The following is a 25,789-nucleotide window of genomic DNA, read 5'->3' as shown; positions in this document are numbered from 1 at the left end:
AAACAGTTGTTGCCACAAACTCTTCTTTGCCTTCTCCTTGCAACTGCAACACTTGTTGGATAGAGGTGCAGAAGCAAGCACAGGAGTGTACAGTTGTATAGCGGGAGATTCATTAGCAATAGAGGATAGCACAGGAGAACACTGGCCCGAATACTCTTGATTGCACGGACTACATTTGCATGGGTTAGGGTTACTGCACTTTCTTTTACAGCAATGTGAAAGTGTCATGTTATTTTCATAGCATTTGCCAAGCAAAAACTGTTGTATAAAACATCTAATAAATTTGAAATCTGTGTAATTTGTTGAGTCATTAAGATGGTTGAGTTATGAGAAATTCACTTGGAATTTAGAAAATCTTGGAATGTCAAATTGGTTCAATATTTTGTAAATTGTGATTTGTGATGTTTATGTTTATGGACTGGTTTGAAAATCATGTGTTGTAAATATAAATAAATTGCAATCTTGTAAATTAAGACATAATTGGTTTAGCAGCTGAGCTGTAAATAGAGTATGAAAGAAGACAATTTCATAAGACTGCATGGGTCTGGTTGCAGAACACTCAAACTAAAATAACTTAAATATCTTGCCAAATAGCTTATTTTAAAATCTTGACTAATGCAAAGAAAGTTAATTTTAAAAGCATAAAACAAAGGAACATATCACTTCTCAATTTTATAAATTTTGGTAAAGTTTTATTTATTTATATCTAAAACATTAGGTATAAAACACACAAATTAACTGAATGGTGAATACGATTACATTAACCTAAAGTAACAATGAGCGCAAATAATTACACATTTGTGCTAATACAACAAGACAAATAACTGTAAATAAATTCTCTTTTTTTAAATGGATATATTGTTAGACAATTGTTTTGGATGATTAAATTTAAAACTAACACATCATCATCACTTATCATTCTAGAAATAAGTACGCGATAAAATATGCAATTGCTTTAGAGTATCTTAATCCAAACGAATTGTGATCAGAACTTTTTCAAAAGCAAACAGTTTTTAGTGGGATACTGGGAATATTGCTATGTTAACAAAATTGTATTTCACTAGTAACAACAAATTAGGTCCAAGAACCATTTCCAAGGACAAGGCCATGGATACACTAAAAATAAACACAGTTGGCTCACCAATTGTACAGCATTGTCTCCATCAAGAGTCATTTCATTTGTGAATTAAGTGTACTTTATATAGTACCGTATTTCTGTGTGTAGTTGTCAATTAGAGGCTGAATCTTGGACAATATTTTTTTCGTTTTACCTCTTAAGATCTCTTCTTTTATTTAAGAACAAGAAGACCAAATTCTAACAACATTTAACTTCTGAATGCATTTTGATTGACCAGAACATTTAGAAGCGGTTTTTAGATTAAGATAACTCTACTGCAATAACGATTGTTATGAAATCGGTTACAGTTTACAGTGCTATATTAGTTAACGGATGATTTGAAATATAAACTATGAACGAGTAATCAAAAATATATACTTGCTTGCTTAGGGTTACAGTTTACAATGCTATACTAGTTAACAAATGATTTGAAATATAAACTCTGAATGAATAATACAAAATATATACTTGCTTGCTTAGTAATAACTAACGCCTACAGTACACATTTACAATTACAAACAAAATATTCTTTGTGAGGATGATTTAAAAACATCCAGACATTTTATGATGTATAAAATGGATAAGTATAAAATTACAAATAATTGATCAATTGTGAAAGAGTATTTTGAGCATTTAGTTTGAGCATCAAACATCACTTAACCAGTGACGTAGCCAAAGGGGGGGGGGGTCCTAGGGGTCCGGACCCCCCGCTTCCGGTCTTAAATATAATATTTTCTTGTTAAATTAAATGTAAAATTATATAATCATACTGTATTGACGTTGGGGTTGATTATTTTCAATGCCAAGAGAGCTAAAAAAGACCGTTTTAGGGCCTATATTTTTAAAATTTTTCCCGGACCCCCCTTTTACCTGGGAAGTATGGAATACTCCCCAGACCCTCCGGTCGGTTGACCCCCCCTATTTTGAAATCCTGGCTACGTCACTGTAACATCAACTTTTAGTTTCGCTGAACTGAATAAGAATGCAGAGTGGGTGTACAATTGTTTGGAATAATCTGTGTAGTTTTGTTGCTGACCCAGATCAGCAGAGTGGGTGTACAATGGTTTGGGATGATCTGTGTAGTTTTGTTGCTGACACAGATCAGCAGAGTGGGTGTACAATGGTTTGGGATGATCTGTGTAGTTTTGTTGCTGACACAGATCAGCAGAGTGGGTGTACAATGGTTTGGGATGATCTGTGTGGTTTTGTTGCTGACCCAGATCAGCAGAGTGGGTGTACAATGGTGTGGGATGATCTGTGTGGTTTGTTGCTGACCCAGATCAGCAGAGTGGCTGTACAATGGTTTGGGATGATCTGTGTAGTTTTGTTGCTGACACAGATCAGCAGAGTGGGTGTACAATGGTTTGGGATGATCTGTGTGGTTTTGTTGCTGACCCAGATCAGCAGAGTGGGTGTACAATGGTTTGGGATGATCTGTGTGGTTTGTTGCTGACCCAGATCAGCAGAGTGGCTGTACAATGGTTTGGGATGATCTGTGTAGTTTTGTTGCTGACACAGATCAGCAGAGTGGGTGTACAATGGTTTGGGATGATCTGTGTGGTTTGTTGCTGACCCAGATCAGCAGAGTGGCTGTACAATGGTTTGGGATGATCTGTGTGGTTTGTTGCTGACCCAGATCAGCAGAGTGGCTGTACAATGGTTTGGGATGATCTGTGTGGTTTGTTGCTGACCCAGATCAGCTGAGTGGCTGTACAATGGTTTGGGATGATCTGTGTAGTTTTGTTGCTGACACAGATCAGCAGAGTTGGTGTACAATGGTTTGGGATGATCTGTGTGGTTTTGTTGCTGACCCAGATCAGCTGAGTGGGTGTACAATGGTTTGGGATGATCTGTGTGGTTTTGTTGCTGACACAGATCAGCAGAGTGGGTGTACAATGGTTTGGGATGATCTCTGTGGTTTTGTTGCTGACACAGATCAGCAGAGTGGGTGTACAATGGTTTGGGATGATCTGTGTGGTTTGTTGCTGACCCAGATCAGCAGAGTGGCTGTACAATGGTTTGGGATGATCTGTGTAGTTTTGTTGCTGACACAGATCAGCAGAGTTGGTGTACAATGGTTTGGGATGATCTGTGTGGTTTGTTGCTGACCCAGATCAGCAGAGTGGCTGTACAATGGTTTGGGATGATCTGTGTAGTTTTGTTGCTGACACAGATCAGCAGAGTGGGTGTACAATGGTTTGGGATGATCTGTGTGGTTTTGTTGCTGACCCAGATCAGCTGAGTGGCTGTACAATGGTTTGGGATGATCTGTGTAGTTTTGTTGCTGACACAGATCAGCAGAGTTGGTGTACAATGGTTTGGGATGATCTGTGTGGTTTTGTTGCTGACCCAGATCAGCTGAGTGGGTGTACAATGGTTTGGGATGATCTGTGTAGTTTTGTTGCTGACCGAGATCAGCAGAGTGGGTGTACAATGGTTTGGGATGATCTGTGTAGTTTTGTTGCTGACCCAGATCAGCAGAGTTGGTGTACAATGGTTTGGAATGATCTGTGTGGTTTGTTGCTGACCCAGATCAGCAGAGTGGCTGTACAATGGTTTGGGATGATCTGTGTAGTTTTGTTGCTGACCCAGATCAGCAGAGGGGTGTACAATGGTTTCGGACGATCTGTGTAGTGTTGTTGCTGACCCATATCAGCAGAGTGGGTGTACAATGGTTTGGGATGATCTGTGTAGTTTTGTTGCTGACCCAGATCACCTTTTTTTTATGACCAGGATAATTTAAAAGAAGCCGACAATCGTGGACAGCTAGGCAGTTTTTAACTATCAAATGCTACTTAAGTATCTCAGGATCGAATTGGCAACCTTTTGTTGCTAGGCAAGCTCTATAACCACTTGATTATCCAGTACTTCCTATGTAAGTATTCCAATTATCAAAAGCATTAAGTATTATTTCATTATTTGGTAAATTGGTTGAAGTTTTAGGTAAAAAATAGCTGATATGGTTAAACATTAACCTTAACTCAACAACTATAAACTCTCTGAAATCAAAAAATCTTGTTATAACTACATTTTACATTTTTAATACATCACGCAGACAAGTTAAACTGACGTTTTATTGTATTTTTATGAACATTGGTGGAAGATGTACGATTTTTAGTAAACCCATAAGAGATATTGAACAACTCAGCTCCAGAAACAATTGGTTTTAGGAGATAAAAAGTTCTAAGTAACATAAGGCTCTTTAGTTGCCATTGAAAAATGTATGTCTAGGTCTCTTTACTTTGACCTAAACTATCACAAGAACTGTGATTTACTCCAATTCAAACCTTTACTTTCAAATCCTTATTCAAGGAACTATCTTAAACCACAATTTTATCTATTCTAATACTTTCCATAAGCATAGGACGTGTCCAGCTTATGCTGATACTCCAGTGTACATAAAGAGTACTTAATGAGTATCTGCATTTCAGTTAAGCACATTTTTGCATAGAAATTAATATTCTCATAATAATTAATATGGACTATCTTTCCATGTCGGCGACATCTTTGAATGTGTTCTTCTTGTTCTTGGACCTCATGTACACAAACTCCACAGTCCACAGAAGTATAGTCAGTGCTGTGAGACTGTTCATGATGTGGATGCACAGAGTGTAGTTTCCAGTCTTGTCTCTCACATAACCTGGCATGATAAATCAAGGCTAAAATTTATTTTACAAAAAAAAATTAACGCTAACACATTGTAGAATACTACCGCTGCAAACCTGCTGACTAAGTACATTTATATTTGCCTGATCGGATTTCCATTGAAGTATTCCTTCAAATATTTTAGATTTATTCCCCATTTTAATAACATTAGGTTTAGTGAGTACTTGGATTTGCTGCTACAAGGAATGTTATAATTTGTGTTTTTTTATTCAAATGTAAATTGCTTGGTATGAAATAAAAAAGATTTACCAAATTTGATCAAAATATATCCATAAACAAGCAAACTACAACAGTTTACTTATTCTACATAAGATTAACATGACAATTTTACATTTATAGTTTTTTTTCTGTAACCATTAGACATACAACTAAGTTTTAATGTCCCTTACTATTTTTTTTTAGTTCTACAATATGGATTGAAAAGAAAATGTATATGAATTTGACCATATGTATGTATGAATTTGAATGGATGGTGTTTTTGCCCTTGGGAACAACAAAACGAAAAAGTAAGTGATTCCAGGTAAGGACTTACCAGAAAACATACAGTAATAGCTTATTCTCTGTATAGGAAATTCGCTAAAAGATCTCAAAAGAAAATTAGGCCTATAATGTGATATTAAGATGGTTACATTACTTAAGTGTGGCATGATCTTAAATGCATTGATTATGCTAAATGCATTGGTTTACAAATCCCACCCTCTCATTACAGTACTACAGCAAAAGAGAACAAGTTAAAACTTAAGTTACTTAAGTTTAGGGGTGTGCGAATATTGAAAATTTCGAATCGAATCGTAAAACTACTATTCGATTAGATTCGTTCTATCTGCGAGTATTCGATTTTTTGAATAGTTCGAAGGTGGTCGAATAGTTCGGACCTTTTCGAATACTTCGCATCTGGTCACATAATTAGTTGGAGCTTTGGAAAACATAAAACAAATCAAGTTGGCCAAAAAAGTGTTTCAAGTAATAAATAATAAATTACCATCGGGCTAAAATACGAATAGTAATCAGTTTCTATCGACTATCGAGTGACAACGTTTCATTTTCAACTATTGTGTAATCGTGTTGTGAGTTTCCGATGAAATAATGTCCTCCACCATTAGCCAAATAAACAAGGTCGGTAAAATAGTTCCGTTCTAACTTGGTTTGAAAATAAATAAAAACTGTTAAGCTGCTTCAGATTAAATAAAAATGCAATACAATATTTAATTAAAACTCACTTAGATATTTTATTTTTATTATTTTTCAACATTATTAAACTCATTATGTGCTGTAAAACATTACGTTAACATTCATCCGCCTTCATTGTTCTTGGCGATGGCGATCGGGTTCAAGTTACGTTTTGTTCTGGGATCACGGTAGACCTACATAAATCTAGCATACGACGTTGATGTGTCTATTTCGAGTGAAGTAAAACTGAAAAAGTGATGGCGAATAAGATACCGGAACAAATTATACTGAGTTATCTTATACATGGTACCAAAACGCGCACCGTCACCTTTATAAACTTGAAATATGAAATATACCAATGTTGTCTGCTAGATAGATTTGCCGTGATCCCAGAGTAAAACGTAATTCGCACTTGCTATGGAAGTCTGCTTCTATTCTTCTGCTTCTCTAGTTAGTTATTTCTTTTTTCTATTGCATTAGCGCAAGCTGTGTTAAAAGACAAGAAGTTTTGAGATTGGAGTTTAGAGACAGTTTGTTTAGCAGCACGTCTGCGCTAAGTATTTCAGCTAAACTTAGTAACAATTTTTGTATATTTTGACAACAGTTGCTTTTATACTGTTGGATATTGCCTAAAAGTTGTAGGCCTAGGCTTCATTTAAGTTTGGTTGAATGACACAAGATGGATTCAGATGAAGAAGCCGATTTAGGCCTAAATGTTTTTTCAACATCATCACAAGAATTCAAAAATAAGCAAAGGAGTTTAATTTGGGATTTTTTCGTCAAAAAGGACTCTGTTGCAGAATGCATCACGTGTAAAAAGTCCTTAAAAGTAGGTTAAAAGTTAATAATTATACATTTATGTAACTTGATAAACTCATTCTAAAAATGCCTAAGTTTAAGTTAGCCTACATTTAGGCTAAAAGGGGCTTTATTATTTCAATCGAAGATTTAAACTAGGTACTGTAAATGGTTAAAAATAGGGCCTAGGTTCTTGTACCTTCAAACCTAGTTGTCCAGTAGCCTAAGCCCAAGTCATGAGATTAGGCTATGTTAAGTTATGACAACAAGTTTTATTTTAGGAATACCTTTTTAAAGTTTATGTTCTTAAACATATACTTAGGGCTGACAGTAAGTTGTAGGCCTAAATCCCTACTTAGTAAAAGAAAACAAAGTGCGTTTTTATGTGGTTATAATGATTATCACTACCCAATTGGTTGAATGTGTTTTACAAAATTTGTTATTGGTAGTGCTTTATAATTTTGACTAATAAAGCTTGGTTCATGTTTGTACCTTTACTTATTATCTAAGGTCATTTACCTATTGAATTAAACTAGGCCTAAATTAAATAAACAAAAGATACATTTACAATCTACACTTAACTTATTCTGAAAAAATATACCAACAGTTTTAGTAATTAAGTTATTGAGAGTTGACTTGACATTGATTTTAAGTTTTCATTATTTGAGGGTTAGTATTCGGTTAAAAATTGTTCACTATTCGAATACTATTCAAGGGAAAGTATTCGATTCGAAAACATTCAAATTCGATTCGAAATTCTCTCTATACGATTCGTATTCGATTAAAAAAAAGTAGTATTCGCACACCCCTACTTAAGTTAAGTTAAAACTTTACGAAAATAATATGTAGCCTATAGGACAAATGATTATTTTAGTTTGTAGGAGTTGTACTTTTATTAATTTATTAAAGAGGCATTCAATTGAAAATGTGGTAAATATTTAATTGTTTTGGACCGTTTTCCATTAAAATTAAGTGTGATTCGTCCATTTGAAAACTCCACTAGCGCAAACACTAAGGAAGATCAGTACAAACAATAATATCTCTGTTGGAGTTACCTATGACAGGTCCCAGCATCATGAGGAACAGTCCGTGCATGACGTTTTGTAGCCCCTGAGCTGAGGGTAGCTTGTCTAGAGGGACGTAGTTGGGGATGACCAGTGGCATGAACACTGACCTCACTCCCTTAGATGCTCCAAACAGTGCAACCACTACACACACTCTGTACAACTCTGAAGTCAGCGTCAAACCTGAAATCCGACTTCAATTCTATTGATTGACTTTTTCAGAATCCTGCAACATTGGGTATAGAAATTCTCCTTCGATGTTTTATGAGTCTTCATCACCCGTGGGCTAGTTGCATTTTGGGGGTATGGCATTGGAAGGGATAGTTGTGTTGGCGCGGTCGTTACGCACACAATTCTGAAAACATCATCAACACCCGACCAACTAGATGCGACTCCACACCAACGCATTGTGCAGTAGCAAACTTCTCTAGAAGAACTAGGCATAATGACTGTATATAGCTATTATATCTATCAATGTATATTATATACTGTCCAAAATTCAAATAATGTCTCACTGGTAGGGGATTCTCGTCAATACTGTACCAGAAACAGAAATAACTATGCAACACACATAGATTAAGATTTTTTTTTTTAATAATGTATATGGGTATAAAATGTTACAATGCTCTTCCAACAAAACTAAAGGACTATACAAGGACTATAAAAATTTAAAAATAATCTAAAAATGTACTTTTTTTTAACCAATCCCCTGTACTCAAAGAATGAATATTTCCTCCTACATAATATATTAGAATAAGAACTTTTTCAATAGTGATTATATCTTGTACTTTTTTAGGATTAAGCATTATGATTTTGATCCAATGTAATGATGCCATTCGTGCACATGTTTGCAAAGTATGAATAAAGTTGATTTCATTTCATTTCATTTCATTACCTCTAGGACCCTAACCCAAACATATCGATTATCATAGCCCTTCCTACTCAGATATTTTTCACCTTGAGAGTGGCTCTACTTTTACAAAACAAAAATTGTTTTAACTCACTAGGATCGTCATTGAGATATACCCCCAGAAACCGAGAATCTACTGTAGTTGACAAATTCTATTGGGTTAAGTTAAGTTTAGATCCCACCTTTTTCATCATCAAAAGTTTCATCACCTTTTTTTGTCCGGTCAATCACGGACAGGCATTCAAACTGCTTGCGGGACAAAAATAAGTATGTTTTTTTTTAGATTTCATGAAACGTCTGACTTGGTATTTGAGAACGATGGCGTGTAATATGGGTGTGTGTTTGTCCTCGTACCTGACTAGTCCTGGATATTACCAGAAAATAATGAAAGATGAGTGAAGCCCACACCAATGAATAATACCTCCCCTGAAGCATGTAATTTAAATCTACTCACAAAACCTGCTGCAGATGAGTCCAATAAGGCTCAGCAAGTAGGCAATCCGTGCCGAGAGTCCAACCTTACTCAAGATGAACGGAGTGATGAACCTGGACAATAAGTCAGCAGCGCCCACCACAGACTGAAGCTGGGCCGTGGTGTTGATGTCGTAGTCAAAGTCTCTCAGGATGAAAGGCAGTAGTAGCGAGAAGCTCATGTCAGACGCTAGAGCTACAGACATACCCACACACATGGACAGGAACGCAGGATCACGCAATAGGTCCAGGTCTAGCTGCCGGGCCACAAACTGGTACCAACGCTCTCCTTCACTACAAAAATCGAGTACAAACTTTCTCAGTTATTTTCATTTTAAATCTTATTTGTGCCATCTATATTTATAAAAGGCAAAGGCCTCACTGACTCACTCATCACTACTAATCCTCCCACTTCCCATTTACATAGGAGGCTGAAATTCGGTACACCGATTCTTTGGGCATTAAATAGGAAACCTAAGTAGTTTTTATTCTGATCAGGCTTTTGGGCTCTGCCCCAGTGGCTCTGGAGTTTCCCATGTTAACCTTATGAGTACTCATATTTAAATGGAATTAAAGAATCTTAACAGCTGTTTCAATTAAGCAAGTTCTATTCTACAGTATGATGTTCAATAGCATTAAAGTTACAAGGATTACCAACAGGGTGCAGCACTATTATTTTTTTTAATTAATGACAACAGCTAATTTGCAACCAAAAGGAGAGTGAGCGTAGCAAACGAACTTCAACCTGGAGGCGAATCAGCGTAGCAAACGAGCTAACCTGAAGGCAAGTGAGCGCAGCGAACGAGCTCCAACCTAAAGGTGAGTGAGCGTAGCAAACGAACTTCAACCAGGACGTGATTGAGCTATGCGAACGAGCTCATCTTGAAAACTAAGAAGTTAAACGGGGCAAAGCCCGCGAGTACAGCTAGTTACTACATAAATAAACTTTGAGGTCATGAAAAATGTTTTGCAGCCTTGTCTTAAATTTCTGTCTCCATCTCTGTTAACCAAGTTTAGTCAGTATGATTTAAAATATTCAGTTTAGAGCGAGATGTGACGCAAAATTCTAGGGGGGGAATAAACTAGTATTCACCAAGTCAGGCTAGGCCTACCCCTAGAACCGGCCACACTCAAATTTCTTCCCCGGAGTGCTCAGAAGGAGCCGAGAAAAATCCAGGGGTCGATACGAAGGTGTCACGGCTTTGACTGATCAATTTATTTAAAATTTAATCGAAGGCTCAGAGCTCTAGAAGCGCTCAGGAAATCCTGCAGACGCTCAGTAGGAGCTATTTCATCCTCACCTTCGCTAACGTGTTTTGGAGAATTTTGCCTAACTTTTAGAATGACTCTGTAGGGCCAACGAGTATTCAATCTTAAGCCAATGTGATTTAAATACTCGTAACTTTAAACTAATTAGTTGAAGACGTTGGTAATTGATTTAATATCGAATAAAAGGCAAAACAATTCCTACAGAGTCGTCGGGGCCTAATTAATATAATCGAATGGAGAATTTATCGTGGGATGATTTAAAATAGATTTAATATTAATATTCGTAGCTGTTTGATTGTTCAAATCAGCTGCTCCCAAGACTTGATTCTTTCACCCGCCAAAGACGGGGTTTAGAACTTAGACGACAAGTCTCGGGGTATTAAAACGACGTAAAACGGGAATAAAATCTGAACGGCGAAACAAATAAACGATAGATTTAATAACGAATTAAATTAAACGAATGCAACACTTACGGCCACCGCTAGTCCCTGGCAAGCAGGAACTGGCGGGTCAAGACTCAAGTTAAAGTTATTAAATTTAGACCATTCGAATCTGGACTTTAATACAGCGAATACGAATAATAGATTAAAAATTGCTTGAAAAGAAAATAACGTAAAACGTGAAAAGGTCCTAACTAAGTATGCTAGCTAACCTTCGTAACAAAATCGTACAGTCGCGTCGATTATCGTGCGAGCGTGGATGTAACGACGAAGTTACTTTCAAGACGGCGTACGAACGAATAATCCTGTCTTTGAGTAAAATCCTTCGTTCCTGCCCGCTCGAGGCTTACGCGCTCAAGCGGCGAACTCAAGTACTACTAGACAACAGCTGATCGAATTCACTTGTTGAGCTGGTCTAGTTTCGTCTGTCGTCTGTCAACAAATAAACACCAGTTTGGGGTTATGTCGTCGGCGGCGTTAAATGTCTGTAAAATCGACCGATTTAACTTTATTATGTGAAACGAAGTGCTATTATGAATGAATATGTAGTTGTGGATGTGTTTGTGTACTTCACTGTGAATAAAATAGGCCTACGTTCTTTGGCCCATAGCCCAAGCTATGGCCAACACATAGGCCTCAGAGTAGGCTATTGTGGTTAAAAATCAGGTAAGTTCTGGTGTTCATTTATTCGTAGTACGTTTTTACCCCCCTTAAAATTTGGCACCTTACACCCCTTACCAACTTCAGCAAAAAAAAAGAAAAAAAGATCTTAAACGTAGGGGTTCGGATTGGGTCGGAATGGTCTCGAAGAAGAGGTGCGTGTAGAAGTCGTCGTTTAGTCGTAATCGTTCGTATCGTATCAACCAATGGGAGGGATATCACCAGCTCCGTCGGGGCGTGAGTCGGAGTTCGTTGCGTTGTTCGATACTCTTCGGTTTCGGAGAATCTACGTCGTGTCGGGCGTCGTCCACGAGGCACGTCGGCCACCTCCGATGTGAGGTGACTCACCACGACAAGGCCCGATTGGCCGTCGTTCGTCGCAGTTGGCCTCGATGCGTCATCTTTCCGGTCTCGGCGAATTAGTTTGTTGGAACGTTCACGAGGCACGTCGGCCACCTCCGATGTGAGGTGACTCACCGTGGCCAGGCCCGTTTGGCCCTCGTTTGCCACGGGTTGCCTCGGGAAAGCGTCCTTTACGATAAATTGCGTTACAGGATTTCTGGGATACCTCTGTTTGACAGGGGTTGCAATTGCCCTGAGCCACTGCGTCTGCTCAGTCAACGCCGACTACCCCTAATCGTTGTCAAACAGCGGTATTTCGCGTTCCAGAAATTCTGCAAATTTTGTGTTTGTTTTTCGTGTAATTTTGAAAATTTTGATTTCGTGGTTGATGTTTTTGACCGGAAAGGGCGGGGAGACATCGTCGTTGTGGAGGTTTCGTACTACTGTGTGTACTCTGACTAGAGCGAGGTCAGCAGTACACCGAATGCCGAGTACCACCTCCACACTTAGGCCCGGGACGTGGATAGACATAGACATAGACATAGACATAGACATATTTTATTTGCACATAACATTCTTTACATGTGTTACATACAGAATAGGTGCATTGTCAGGGTTTGAATTGTCAGAATATAAAAAATAAAATAGTAATCAAGATGATAATATAATTAACAAAATTGAATGATAAAACTATTCTAAACTAAAGGGGCATTGTGAAAATCTGCAATTAAATAAAAGGCTCTGTCAATTAAGAGTTCACCTATTTTATCTTTAAAATTATTTTCATTTAGCAATTTATAGTTTGCAGGCAGCACATTGTACAGCCTCAGCCCAGCATATAGTGGACTTTTTTCATAAAGGGTCAAATGGTGCCTTGGAAATCTAAAAATGTTTTCATTTCGAGTATTATATCTATGGTTGATTTGAATTGATTCTGGGAGGTCGTTTTTAGCTGAATGAATGTAGTTTAGTGATTCCAAGATGTACAGTCCTGTTAGGGTGTGGATTTTTAAATTTCGAAAAAGGTTTTTGCATGAACTACGTGGATGAGAGCTGGTCATAATACGGATAATGCGTTTTTGTAGCCTGAATATTGATTTGACTCCGGTAGCCTGACCCCATAAGATTATACCATACCTCAATACTGATTCTACATAAGCATGATAAACCATTTTCAGAGTTTCTTTAGGAACACAGTCCCTTAAGTGCAGAAATACAATTGACATGGATCTAAGTTTACTTTTTAATTGATTCAGATGTACATCCCATTTAAGTGATTCGTCTATGTAAACACCTAGAAATTTATGAGACGTTGCCAATTTAAGGGATTCAATTTTATTACCATTGTTTCTGACAGAAAATTTTATTGTTTGCGTTTTTTCAAGATTAAGTTTTAATCCATTGTTCAAGAACCAACCTTCCATGTCATGAACCACATTTTCAAGAGAAGATAGCATTTCAGAAGTACTATTATTTTTTATCAAGGCTGTTGTATCATCTGCAAAAAGAATTAGTTCCTGATCAATAGCTTTAGGGAGGTCATTAATGTAAATTAGAAAGAATAGAGGACCTAAGATTGAACCTTGGGGCACACCTGCCGATAGGTTTTCCCATGGCGAATAGTACTTGATCTTATCCAGTGTTATTACAGTTCTTTGTTTTCTATTAGAAAGGTAAGAACTCAATAGAGAGTGACAACTTCCCCTAATACCATAATCACTCAGCTTGAGCTGAAGGACTGAGTGATCAACACAGTCAAAAGCTTTGGACAGGTCACAGAAAACACCAGCTGTAGCCTGAGACCCGTCCAAAGCCTGGGTAACCTCATTTATAAACTGTGTTAGTGCAGAACCTGTGCTTAAATTTTTCCTGAATCCAAATTGTTTGTTATAAAATAGATGATTGCTTTCAAAATAACTAACCAATCTCAAATTTATGACCTTCTCAAATATTTTAGAAAAATTACTCAATACAGAAATTGGACGGTAATTGTTAATATCCGATTTTAGGCCCTTTTTAAATATTGGTGAGATTTGGGAAAGTTTTAGTTTATCCGGAAAAATTCCATGTATTAAACACTGGTTAATAATTTGAGATAAAGGTTCAGCAATGATATTAACAGTGGCTTTTATCAATTTAATTGGGATCTCATCCCAGCCAACGGATGATTTGTTTTTTAGTGACAGAACAATCTTTTTGATTTCCTCCACATTAGTTAGCCTGAGGCTGCACAATGATATCCCATTATCATTACAGATATGTTTCACTGAAGCATGGACTCCATTGACAGGTAAGCATGGATATCCCGCGAATAAGGTTGGCCAGAGATTGCGTCGTCTACTCGGTATCGATCCGAAACACACGGCAACTCGCTCCGTTGGCCATGCGTAAGTTGACGTCAGCCTGGTCGGGTTCGATGCCGCACGTCCGAAGGTGACGTACGGCGCGATCTCCAATCAGACTGACCGACGAGCCGGTATCGACGAGGGCGCTGAACGTCTCACCTGAGATGACCGCGTCGACAAAGGGTCGGTCATCTCTGGGGCGCGGTCGCGGCTGACGGTTCCCGTGAATCGCGTTACAAAGCTTAGCGAAGGTCGTACGGCATTGGGTAAATCGTTGCGTCTATCGAACGGTACGTGGTGATCGTGTTCCGTCGTTGGACCGGAGATCGTGATGCGCGACGGAATATCTTGCCTGGGCGATGGGATGTTGGCTAGTAGCTTTACCAATACTTCGAGGGTTCGTCGAACGGGTGAAGAATGTTCGGTGGGAGTCCCGAGTATATCTCGCATGCTGGCCGTCTCCTGGTGCGTTGGAGGTTTCAGCAACTGCGGTCTAATTTGGATATCATGGGCCGCATAAGCGGTAGTCCACGATATCGTAGTCACCGTCGGGTTCATCGGCTGACCGATGCTTCCCAACGGGTTTCTCAAAGACTCGCAAAAGCGTTTGCGAAGCTCGGCGACGCTACTCCCAGTTCCCAGCTGATACTTCGTCGTCTCAGCTATTACCGTCCGATCAAAGTGTGGATCCAACCGACGCGCGGGTCGTCTATCGGCGATCTTGGTAAGCTCTCCATCGTCGAAGGCATTATTTCGGGAATTTCGACGTAGTTGTAGTCGTCGACAGTTGAATTTCCACCGTGTCTATCGTTACGTGGCTAATCGATAACGTATCGGGTCGAGTAGGTAACGTCGTCGGAGTAGTCTAAGTCATCGTAGTAGTCGAAGTCGTCGTAGATTTCGTTTATCTCGTAATTTCGTTTAAATATCAAAGTCAAAACCGTGTTATCGAGTCCAAATGTTCGGGCGCCAGAGATGTGACGAAAAATTCTACAAAACGACAGTACAAGGACGTGAGACCGAGGAAGCTCAGTCCCTGTTCGGGCGCCGGAGATGTGACGCAAAATTCTAGGGGGGGAATAAACTAGTATTCACCAAGTCAGGCTAGGCCTACCCCTAGAACCGGCCACACTCAAATTTCTTCCCCGGAGTGCTCAGAAGGAGCCGAGAAAAATCCAGGGGTCGATACGAAGGTGTCACGGCTTTGACTGATCAATTTATTTAAAATTTAATCGAAGGCTCAGAGCTCTAGAAGCGCTCAGGAAATCCTGCAGACGCTCAGTAGGAGCTATTTCATCCTCACCTTCGCTAACGTGTTTTGGAGAATTTTGCCTAACTTTTAGAATGACTCTGTAGGGCCAACGAGTATTCAATCTTAAGCCAATGTGATTTAAATACTCGTATTTAACTTTAAACTAATTAGTTGAAGACGTTGGTAATTGATTTAATATCGAATAAAAGGCAAAACAATTCCTACAGAGTCGTCGGGGCCTAATTAATATAATCGAATGGAGAATTTATCGTGGGATGATTTAAAATAGATTTAATATTAATATTCGTAGCTGTTTGATTGTTCAAATCAGCTGCTCCCAAGACTTGATTCTTTCACCCGCCAAAGACGGGGTTTAGAACTTAGACGACAAGTCTCGGGGTATTAAAACGACGTAAAACGGGAATAAAATCTGAACGGCGAAACAAATAAACGATAGATTTAATAACGAATTAAATTAAACGAATGCAACACTTACGGCCACCGCTAGTCCCTGGCAAGCAGGAACTGGCGGGTCAAGACTCAAGTTAAAGTTATTAAATTTAGACCATTCGAATCTGGACTTTAATACAGCGAATACGAATAATAGATTAAGAATTGCTTGAAAAGAAAATAACGTAAAACGTGAAAAGGTCCTAACTAAGTATGCTAGCTAACCTTCGTAACAAAATCGTACAGTCGCGTCGATTATCGTGCGAGCGTGGATGTAACGACGAAGTTACTTTCAAGACGGCGTACGAACGAATAATCCTGTCTTTGAGTAAAATCCTTCGTTCCTGCCCGCTCGAGGCTTACGCGCTCAAGCGGCGAACTCAAGTACTACTAGACAACAGCTGATCGAATTCACTTGTTGAGCTGGTCTAGTTTCGTCTGTCGTCTGTCAACAAATAAACACCAGTTTGGGGTTATGTCGTCGGCGGCGTTAAATGTCTGTAAAATCGACCGATTTAACTTTATTATGTGAAACGAAGTGCTATTATGAATGAATATGTAGTTGTGGATGTGTTTGTGTACTTCACTGTGAATAAAATAGGCCTACGTTCTTTGGCCCATAGCCCAAGCTATGGCCAACACATAGGCCTCGGAGTAGGCTATTGTGGTTAAAAATCAGGTAAGTTCTGGTGTTCATTTATTCGTAGTACGTTTTTACCCCCCTTAAAATTTGGCACCTTACAAACTGTGTAGCTACAATAAAAATGAACTTTCAAGAAAAACGTTAGTTTGTAAAGTAGGCTAATAGCGATTTTGGTTGATAACAACTAAACAAGGCCTCAAGGAAAGTAGTAAAGTATAAGTATACACAGTTCTTCAATACATATACAAATTTAATCCAGTAAAACCCCAATCAACTGAACCATGTTCAACCAAAATCCAGGTTGTATAAAATCATTTATCATGTTGGAATGGCCTCTAGGTCGTCTGAATTAACGTACATAGTGGTTTATATTAGCTTGTTACTATCCAAACAATCCTTTGTAGTGTGTTATGACTACAGCTGTTTCGTGTTTCGGATGGAGCACATTATCAGGTCTCAAAATGTCAAGTAGTCATTAAATATTCCTCTTGGTGGAGTTTGTCAAAAGTTTAATAGTACATAAATAAAACACATAACACAAAAACACGATGTTTCGTTTTGTGTTTTTGTGTTATGTGTCGTGTTATTGGACAGTAACAAGGTAATATAAACCACTATACGTAAAATCATTATACAAAATTCAAATCAATTGGAAAATTGGCTAGGCAACGAGCATTGTCCGTCGATGTAGAAGATAGTTGGCTTAGTTTAGTTAAGGCGAAAATACCCCCGCCGCAGCAAACCTGCAGACTAAGCGAATTTCCATTTGCCTGATTGGATTTTCAATTAAATCTATTTAAATAACATTATGTTTACAAGTAACTAGGTTTGCTACTACTGGGAGGGTAATACAGTGGGGTTTTAGTGGAATATCAATAGCTTAGTATAAAATAATTTAATTTGCCAAGTTCGATCATAATATGTCCGTAAACAAGCAAATTACAACAGTTTACTTATTCTCCATAAGAATAACATAGTAATTATAAATTTAAGATTTTTGAATTTTTCCGTTACCAATAACCGTAAAAAACCCTTCAATTACTAAGTTATCATACACCTTCAACCGAAATTTCATCAAAACTGACAAAAATTACTCAAGTTATCGCGTTATACACAAATAAAAATTTGAACGAATAGTGTTTTTGGCCTCTGGGGACATAAAAAAAAAACTTAATCGGTCCCGTGCCCAGGTCTTACCATGAGACCTACGGTAATAGCGACTTCCCTATAGGGAAATTCGCTAAACAACAGGCATCTCTCTTAACAAGATAGAGATAAGGTTCAGAAAACAACAGTTTGAAGTTCATTTTTAAAACGTTTTTATTAGCTCGCTTTCTTGTCCGGTACAAATTTTGCAATCAATTTTATACTAACTTCCCGATGAGCTAGAGACTTGAAACTTGAAATATAGCTCACAAATGGAAGACAATGCAATATTATATCATTTAATTTTCATATTTCCCTTGGGCTACGCCCCATGGGCTTGATTTTATTAGCTCGCTTTTTTGAAAGTTCTTTTTCTCAGTTTATTTTCAATGTCTCGGTTGAACGTATTTCATCCAACGTGAAGCCGCCAAGGACACCGCATCACTATTTTGAACTTTACGTCTACGTCACGATACAGTCCACACTCCTCTCATTCCAAGTGTTCAACATCGTCATCATTCTGCTAGTTCCGCTCTGCATTCATCACTTCGACACTTCATTTCGTCTACAACAACTTCAGCTTCAAACGTCATGAAGGAAAAGAAAAGTAAGGTTATGTTTGTACTTCTTCGAAGACAATGAAGACAACTCATCGCATCTCATCGTAAGTTATCAATATCAACACTGAAATAATAAAGAAACCCTGATTTTATTCCTCAGTCGTCCTTATCCTCAAATTACTCCATCCATTTACAATATCTCGACTACTTACTTAACTCATTGAACAATCTAGGCCTAACTTTCAAAATGAGATTTTCCACATTTTCCAATAGATGCAAATTGCAATTAAATAAATTAAATACCATCAGTGAGTATATTCAATCTTGTCCATCAGAAATAACAGAAGCTCAAACTGCTAAACTTAACCTTTATTTGCACGAAGCTAAAACAATTTCTGCCAATTTTGAAGCTAACCTAGATAAGCTTCTTGATGTTGATGACGATACTAACGTGTTTTCTGACAATGAAGAAGCTATTTTAAAGCTCCAGAACGACATATCAGAACTCTCAATAAACATTTAAACCGAAATTTCTCTTTTAATTCAGAACTTTAATGATGAACACTTGTCAAATAACTCTGTAGCATCAAACCCAACCTCTAGGCCTACTCATAGCGTTGTAAAATTGCCCAAGCTAGAACTGAAGTCCTTCAATGGTGACACTAAAACATGGATATCCTTCATTAACCTTTTTGATACTACTATCCACAACAATAGTAGCTTACCCCTTGTTGAAAAACACCATTATTTGATAAGTTCACTTGAAGGCGAAGCCTTACACCTAATCAAATCCCTACCGATCTCGTCTGGCAACTATACAGTAGCCTATAATGCTTTACGGGAAAGATACCACTCGAAGCGTAGGATAATCTCTGTCCACCTCAGTAAAATTGTCGATTTGCCCAATATAACTGACAAATCTATCAAAAACCTCAGATCATTTTTAAATGAGTTTAATGAAAACGAACAAGCTCTTAGTGTTCTTGACTATAATATCATGGAAGACAACTACCTACTAAGTATGTTGATCTTACAAAAAATGAATTCCAGCCTCTGACAAGTTTTCGAATCAAAACGCATAAATTATTCTGATTTTCCTCAAGCAAGTGAAATAATAAAATTTCTTAAAGACTTTTGTAACAACAGTGAAGATGCCTCTCTCTGTCACGCTCCACAAGCAGCTCCTCTCCAAATATCCAACCCTCACCAAGTTCCACGTCAAATTGATGAATCATTTCAGTTTCAACATCCTCCTATGGCTTTGATATGTACTTTAAATGATTTGAAATGTTTTTGCTGCCATAAAAATCACAAAATATACAGTTGCCCTGTCTTTAATAGTAAATCCCCTCAAGAAAGACTTAAAGTTGTACGCGACTTAAAACGCTGCACAAATTGCCTTGGTAATCACTTTGCTAAACACTGCAAGTCTACTAATACTTGTAAGACCTGTTTGAAACTTCATCACACACTCCTACATTTCTTGAAGCCTACTAAGCCTATGACTGATAACAGAAATCACTCCAACCAAGAACAAAAAGAAGCAATAGCAAACTCAAAACCTTCGAAACTGACAGCTGTAACTCCTGGCCATTTTCTTATCAACTCTTCTCTGACAACTGTTCCTGACCCAATAAAGATCTCACCTCTTATTGATAATAATTTACTTCAAGACATCACCCAACACCTATGCTGCCGTTGGAGTCAAGGATATTTTAAGACCCCTCATCAGCGTTTTTTTCAAGTGGAAACTCAAGAAAGAAAAACCTCAATGTGTAGACCCTGTTTGCTAAAACACACTAGCTCCTCCTAGCTACAGACCAGCTGGATCCTCAATCAAGACCATCATTCAAAGTGTCTTCATACCATTAAGCTGAATTCTTTAAATAATTTTTCAACCCACTCTGGTCAATTCTCATACAAATTTTATATTTTTTCAATTTCTCTTTTGTTGAACCTTGTTGGTTCAAAGGGGGCGGTATGTTCAGTCAAGTGTCTTTGTTTTTTGTATTAATTTTATTTGTCTTTGTTTTAACAGTCCATCTGTAATTCCCATCACATTACCATATGTCAATTTTCATTGTTGCATTCATTCGTCTTGAATCACCGCTCATAAAATCACGCACTCATTTTTTCTCGTAATAAATCAACCTCTTTATACCAAAACCCTCGACTTTCCCTCTCTAATATAATTACACCGCACAAGGAGTAAGCAGGTCTGTCTATCCACTTGTCAGCCACTTGTGAAGCTGTGTTTTCAGCGGTTTTCCCTTCAGTGACTTCAGTGATGGTAGGCCCATGTGGACTTTGCGGCCAATGTAGGATGGTTTTCTAGCGTACTGGGTGGTATGATGTAGTGGCAGAATTAAGTTGTTTCCTCGCCTGGTGTTGTAAGTGTGAATATTTGTACTTTTTGGCAGATCAGACTCACTCACCAGAAGGATTAATGCTTTGATGTAGAGATTTACAACAGTCAGAATACCAAGAGATCTGAAAGCTTCCCTGCAGCTGCCTAAGGGTTGGAGGTTGGCGAGTATAAGTACGGCTTTTTTCTGCAGTTTCAATATTCTGTTAAGATTGCTTTCAGTAGTCCCGCCCCAGACAACAAGACCATATTGTATATGCGAGTCCATTAAAGCATGGTACACTTTTTTTGCTGATAATAAATCACCAAACCATCTAACTCTTCTCACCACGTATACACCAGTGCTGAGCTTCTTACAAAGATCATCGATGTGATTGTTCCAGATAAGGCCAGCATCTAGTAGTGTAATTCCTAATAACTTGAAATTTTGTACAGTTTTCACGTCCAATCTGTTAGATGACTGTCAAATATTTTAAGAAATAGATGTTGTGCATACAATCATCAATTTTAAGGTGACCGCAACTAAGATAAGATCAAGAAGACTGTTGTGGATCTTTTTGAACCGAAATAGCATTTACATTTACACCATTGTTTAAATGAAAAAAAATAATTAATAATTAAAAATAATTAATGGGTGAAACTGCCTCACCAATTTCTTTGTTGAGTGGAGTTTTACTGCATACAATTTCTTTGATGCGGATTACAAATTAATATTAAAGATTCAGCAACAGCGTAGATCTATAAAATACTTACTCATTTTTCTTCTTCAATTTCTCTTCACGTTTCTCCTCTAGAAGATTTTCCTTTTGCTCAGTTGGAGCAGAGAAATCCTTCATCTCGATCTCCTTCACTTCTCCATTCCGTACAATATCTATCTCCACAAACGTCTGACTGTTTCTTCTTGCTTTCTAGCACAAACACAACCATCATCTAGTTAGTCTATACATGAAAATGAAATGTTTTATATGAAAGTAAAAAAGGTTGAGTAAATTTTGACAAAATTGGGAGGGCAGAGTAAATGTAAATTGACATAATATATCTTGATGTTATTTTATATCTTTGCTGGTATATAAATAAACAACATTCACAACCACAATCAAAGTAACAGAACACAAATAATTTTACTGCAATATTGTGGTTATTGATGTAAAACTGTGTGATATTCCAGATAACTTGAGTTGACTTCCAACTTTGTTTCAGATTCCTGTTTCTGTACAGTAGTAACATAACTAAACTACTGTTATTACTCTGTAGATAAGCATCTGCAACAAGGTCGAAACGTCAGCTCCGCGTATGACACAGATATACAGCAACACAATTTTTTATTTTATTTATTTTTTTTTAAGAGGTTGGCGGTCTCCTTTAACCTTGCATTTGCCCGTCTACATAGACTAACTGCCCGTGCGTGGAAACTATCCAGCAAAGCAAGGGGTGAGCTTGTACGTTACAAAGGTGAACTGTACTGATAAAATGTTTTCGGCAGTCACCAGGATCCGAACCCACGACATCGCTGCCTTGGGCCTGAAGTCCGTGATGCTACTGACTGAGCCACCGACTCACCTCAATATTGTACACAAGAGTCCCATTTATCTAAGTTAATTGGGACCAGATCCAGTTCAGTTCGTATAACGGTACAGAATTATTCGGATTAGCAGGGAATGCAGAAATCCCATTAAAAAAATTAACACAATGTATTCTAAGGACTAATTAGGGCATACCCCTAGGTTTTGACAACAAAACCACGATCGTCTCTTGCAATTACGGCACTAATTGTGATCATTTCCCTTTCCCGTTATCACCTACTTCAAAAGGACCTTAAAATAATCAACACGCCATGCCGTTCATCAATACACACTCAGCCATAGACTAATGGTGATTTATTCAAAATGTCTTGGTTTCACACAAAACTCAATTATAAGTTAAGATTTCAGTAAAATTTTCATTTTTCTGGTTTCCTAGTCGGCTGGACACTGGTCAGTATTTCAGAAAATATAGTTTATTCTTTAACTTTGTTAGCTGCGGCCCATCAATGGCAGGCCGTCGAACAAACCCGATTGCCGGGCGATTAGCTTTCAAATTTTGGTCCTGACAAATAGCAAATAACGTGCGGTGATGTACTACGTTACGACGAGAGTCAACATAGTTTGCTAAAACACCCACAGATAGCAACACTGCTTGGAACGTAGCCGGTACCATTGTATAGCCAATTGGAGGGAGAAAGACGGGAAAAAAAGTTGTAAAAATGTTTTATTTATTGAACTCTGTTAACGACCTTCGAATGAAGTGATCACTTGACACCTTGAGGCCTGAAGATGGTTCAAAACAAGAACCGAAACTAGTTGCCTAAATCAGCAACAAAGGATTACTATATGCAGGTACTGTAAACCATTTTAAGAAAAAAAAGTTGATTTCTAAGCTTGCCAGACGGGGATTTTACGGGTAAGTTTACTAACAACCGACACCACAACAAAAAGCAAGTCACAAACTACACGCTAACGAGGTGTAGGTCCGCTTTCGACCGACGCTAGGCTCGCACTGAGCAACAGAATAACAGATTGATGCACTCCAGTGAGGGTCACTACTGACCCGGCCGCGTGAAGGCTGCGATTGCCGTGGGTCAGTACTGACCCACCCGCAGCAAATGAGTTAACTTTAAAAAACCCAATAAACTTTTTTTCCAACAAGGGATGTACGGGTCCCAAAATTTCTCGGGACGGGATTACAATTGATTTGGGAATTTTTTGGGACGGGATTTGGTCCGATCGGCAATTTGGCCGCTTCGTGAGTGACGATGACGCCACTATCGCGAGAGATGTTCACGATAGTTCCGCAAACGCAGGAGGCGAAGAAATTTCGACGATCGCGCCGTGACCGCGGAGTCATACCGACAATCCTGCCGTGACCGCGAGTCATATCGACGATCACGCGGTCACCGCAGAGTCATACCGACGATCGCGACGTGACCGTGGAGTCATACTGACGATCGCGCCGTGACCGTGGAGTCATACCGACGATCATCCCGTGACCGCGAGTCATACCGACGATCACCTCGTGACTGCGGTCATTTTGACGATCGCTGTGACCGCGAGTCATTTCGACCGCGAGTCACAAGTTTCAATAGGTACCTGTAGATTGTTACCCATTTTTTGGTTTTTATAGATCAGTGCCACAAACAGTAAAAATTTATTTTGTTTGTCTTTTTTGCTAACCGCAATACTCTTGACTTTTATGCACAGGAAAGGATCCCGTCCCGGTCCATCCTGAAAATTGGGAAGGAAATAAAAATCCCGTCCCATCCCGAACTAAAAATTCAATCCTGTCCATCCCTACCAACAAGTGATTTGGATAATCATGACTCTAGTATACAGTAGTTGTGTATTAAAGTACCTTACAGAACCTAAGTGACTAAGGTGTTACCTTTGTGTTACTGTGTATTAGGCCTACTCATAGTGTTACAAATCATCACACATATTAAACATCACACATACCATCAGAGTCAGTAGATTCTTTCAGCATTGATTCAGCCTCTTTAGTTATCTTTTCTTCTTCTGAAAAAAGGTAGATTAATTTAGTGGTACAGCTTTCTTTTAAAAGATCACAATACAAATTTGTATATTGTAACGTTTATAATGTAGTGGTTATTGGTGTTTTAGCCTATAATTATTTAGAAGTTGCAAATAAGCGTAATTGACACATAAAAACAGATTCAAAAGAAAAGTTAGAGATCTAAAATTACGAAGAAAGATTTTGTAATTTTAGTAACAACCTTGTTATAACCAAACAGGTAACAACTTGTAACAATTTGTTATAACCTTGATATAACAAACCTCGATATAACAAACCTTGATATAACGAACCCCGATATAACAAATTCTTTTATATAAAGAATGTTTTTAAATCCCCTAGAACTCTCCATAAGACACAATATATATTTTACCTCTACATAACGAAGAAACCATATCAACGACCTTGATTTAACAAATTTGTCATGATCCCGGCTAAAATAAGACACCTAATCAATATAACGAATTTATCATTGTCAGAACCTCTACATAGCGAATTTAACCTCTACTTAACAAATCGTCTGCGTCTTTCCCTCAACAAACCCCCCCTCCATTATTGTTTTTTTGACAAATCAGTTTCTTCATCAAATGAAATGGAAAGATGACGTCAACGCTTGCGCTAACATTTGTCTGCTCCATTTTACACATCTCTGTCTGCTGTCGCTGCACGCTATGTGACATACTGAGAACTGATTTCATTCACTGAGGGAGGACTGATAACGACGTAATGTTTAGTAAACTGTGATTGGGTGATAAGTAACTATGGTGACTTGTACAAATTTTGGATGAAGAGAAACCTAAGAAAGAATAGAAGAACAAAAGCAAAGAGAAAGAATAGCAACATCGTTATCTTAACATTCCTTTTACGAGTGTTTTATTATCTTTAAGTTGGCTATGATTATACACTTTTTTAATGAATTATTTAATTACGGTACTTAATGTAATGACTTAATTTAATTACTTGACTTAATTACTTATTATTTACAAAGTATTTCAGTGTTTTATGGGGTTTTTATGCCATGGTTGTATACTGTGGTTTTTTTTTACTATCCGTAGTCTCCCTCCCCCTTTATTAAACCGGATAATCCAGGTTCTACTTTGCAATGTAAACACTGTATTGTAAAGTATTGTAGCCTATGCTACTTAATTGTGTTTTAATGAGGTCATATCCCGACCTATATTGACCGATGCTGGTTCTGAACTTCTGACTTAGCGAAATACCTGCAAACCTAACCTCAATATAACGAACCTCGTTTTAACAAAATCCTTGATATAACGAATATTCAGTTCGGTCCCTTCAGTTTCATTATACCAAGGTTGGACTGTAATGTGGTGATTAGTTTTTGTAACTTGCTTCGAATTAAATAAAAATATAAATTCTAGATAACAATTATAAACCAACTGTGACAGTAGGATCTTGATTATCCAAATGAATTTCAAGAGAAAATTGTGTAAAAAACTACAAAATACATTTATTTGCAGACACAGAGGTTTTACAGCAGGTTCTTGCCTTATACACTGATATCAATTATATTGAATTTACTGTTATTAAGCTCAT

The 25,789-nt window shown here is 38.0% G+C and overlaps 1 protein-coding gene across 1 annotated transcript in view; it reads right to left on the bottom strand.

Annotated features, from left to right (window-relative positions):
• Window positions 1-676: 676 nt before the first annotated feature.
• LOC128989585 (monocarboxylate transporter 12-B-like) overlaps window positions 677-25,789 on the bottom strand; it is a 62,174-nt gene continuing 37,061 nt past the window's right edge. The window contains exons 6-10 of the mRNA XM_054411501.1: window positions 24,157-24,216; window positions 21,422-21,572; window positions 9,180-9,490; window positions 7,807-7,998; window positions 677-4,757 (exon numbers count right to left, since the gene is read on the bottom strand). Of these exons, the coding sequence (XP_054267476.1) occupies window positions 4,600-4,757; window positions 7,807-7,998; window positions 9,180-9,490; window positions 21,422-21,572; window positions 24,157-24,216 (872 nt within the window). The 3' untranslated portion in view covers window positions 677-4,599. The remainder of the gene's footprint in view (window positions 4,758-7,806; window positions 7,999-9,179; window positions 9,491-21,421; window positions 21,573-24,156; window positions 24,217-25,789) is intronic.

Source organism: Macrosteles quadrilineatus, unplaced genomic scaffold (genome assembly GCF_028750875.1).
Source record: "Macrosteles quadrilineatus isolate MER2022 unplaced genomic scaffold, UCM_ALF_1.0 Scaffold_3__2_contigs__length_128488019, whole genome shotgun sequence".
NCBI classification, from domain to species: domain Eukaryota; kingdom Metazoa; phylum Arthropoda; class Insecta; order Hemiptera; family Cicadellidae; genus Macrosteles; species Macrosteles quadrilineatus.
Note: the sequence above shows the minus strand (reverse complement) of the source record. Positions and strands in the feature narration are given on the sequence as shown.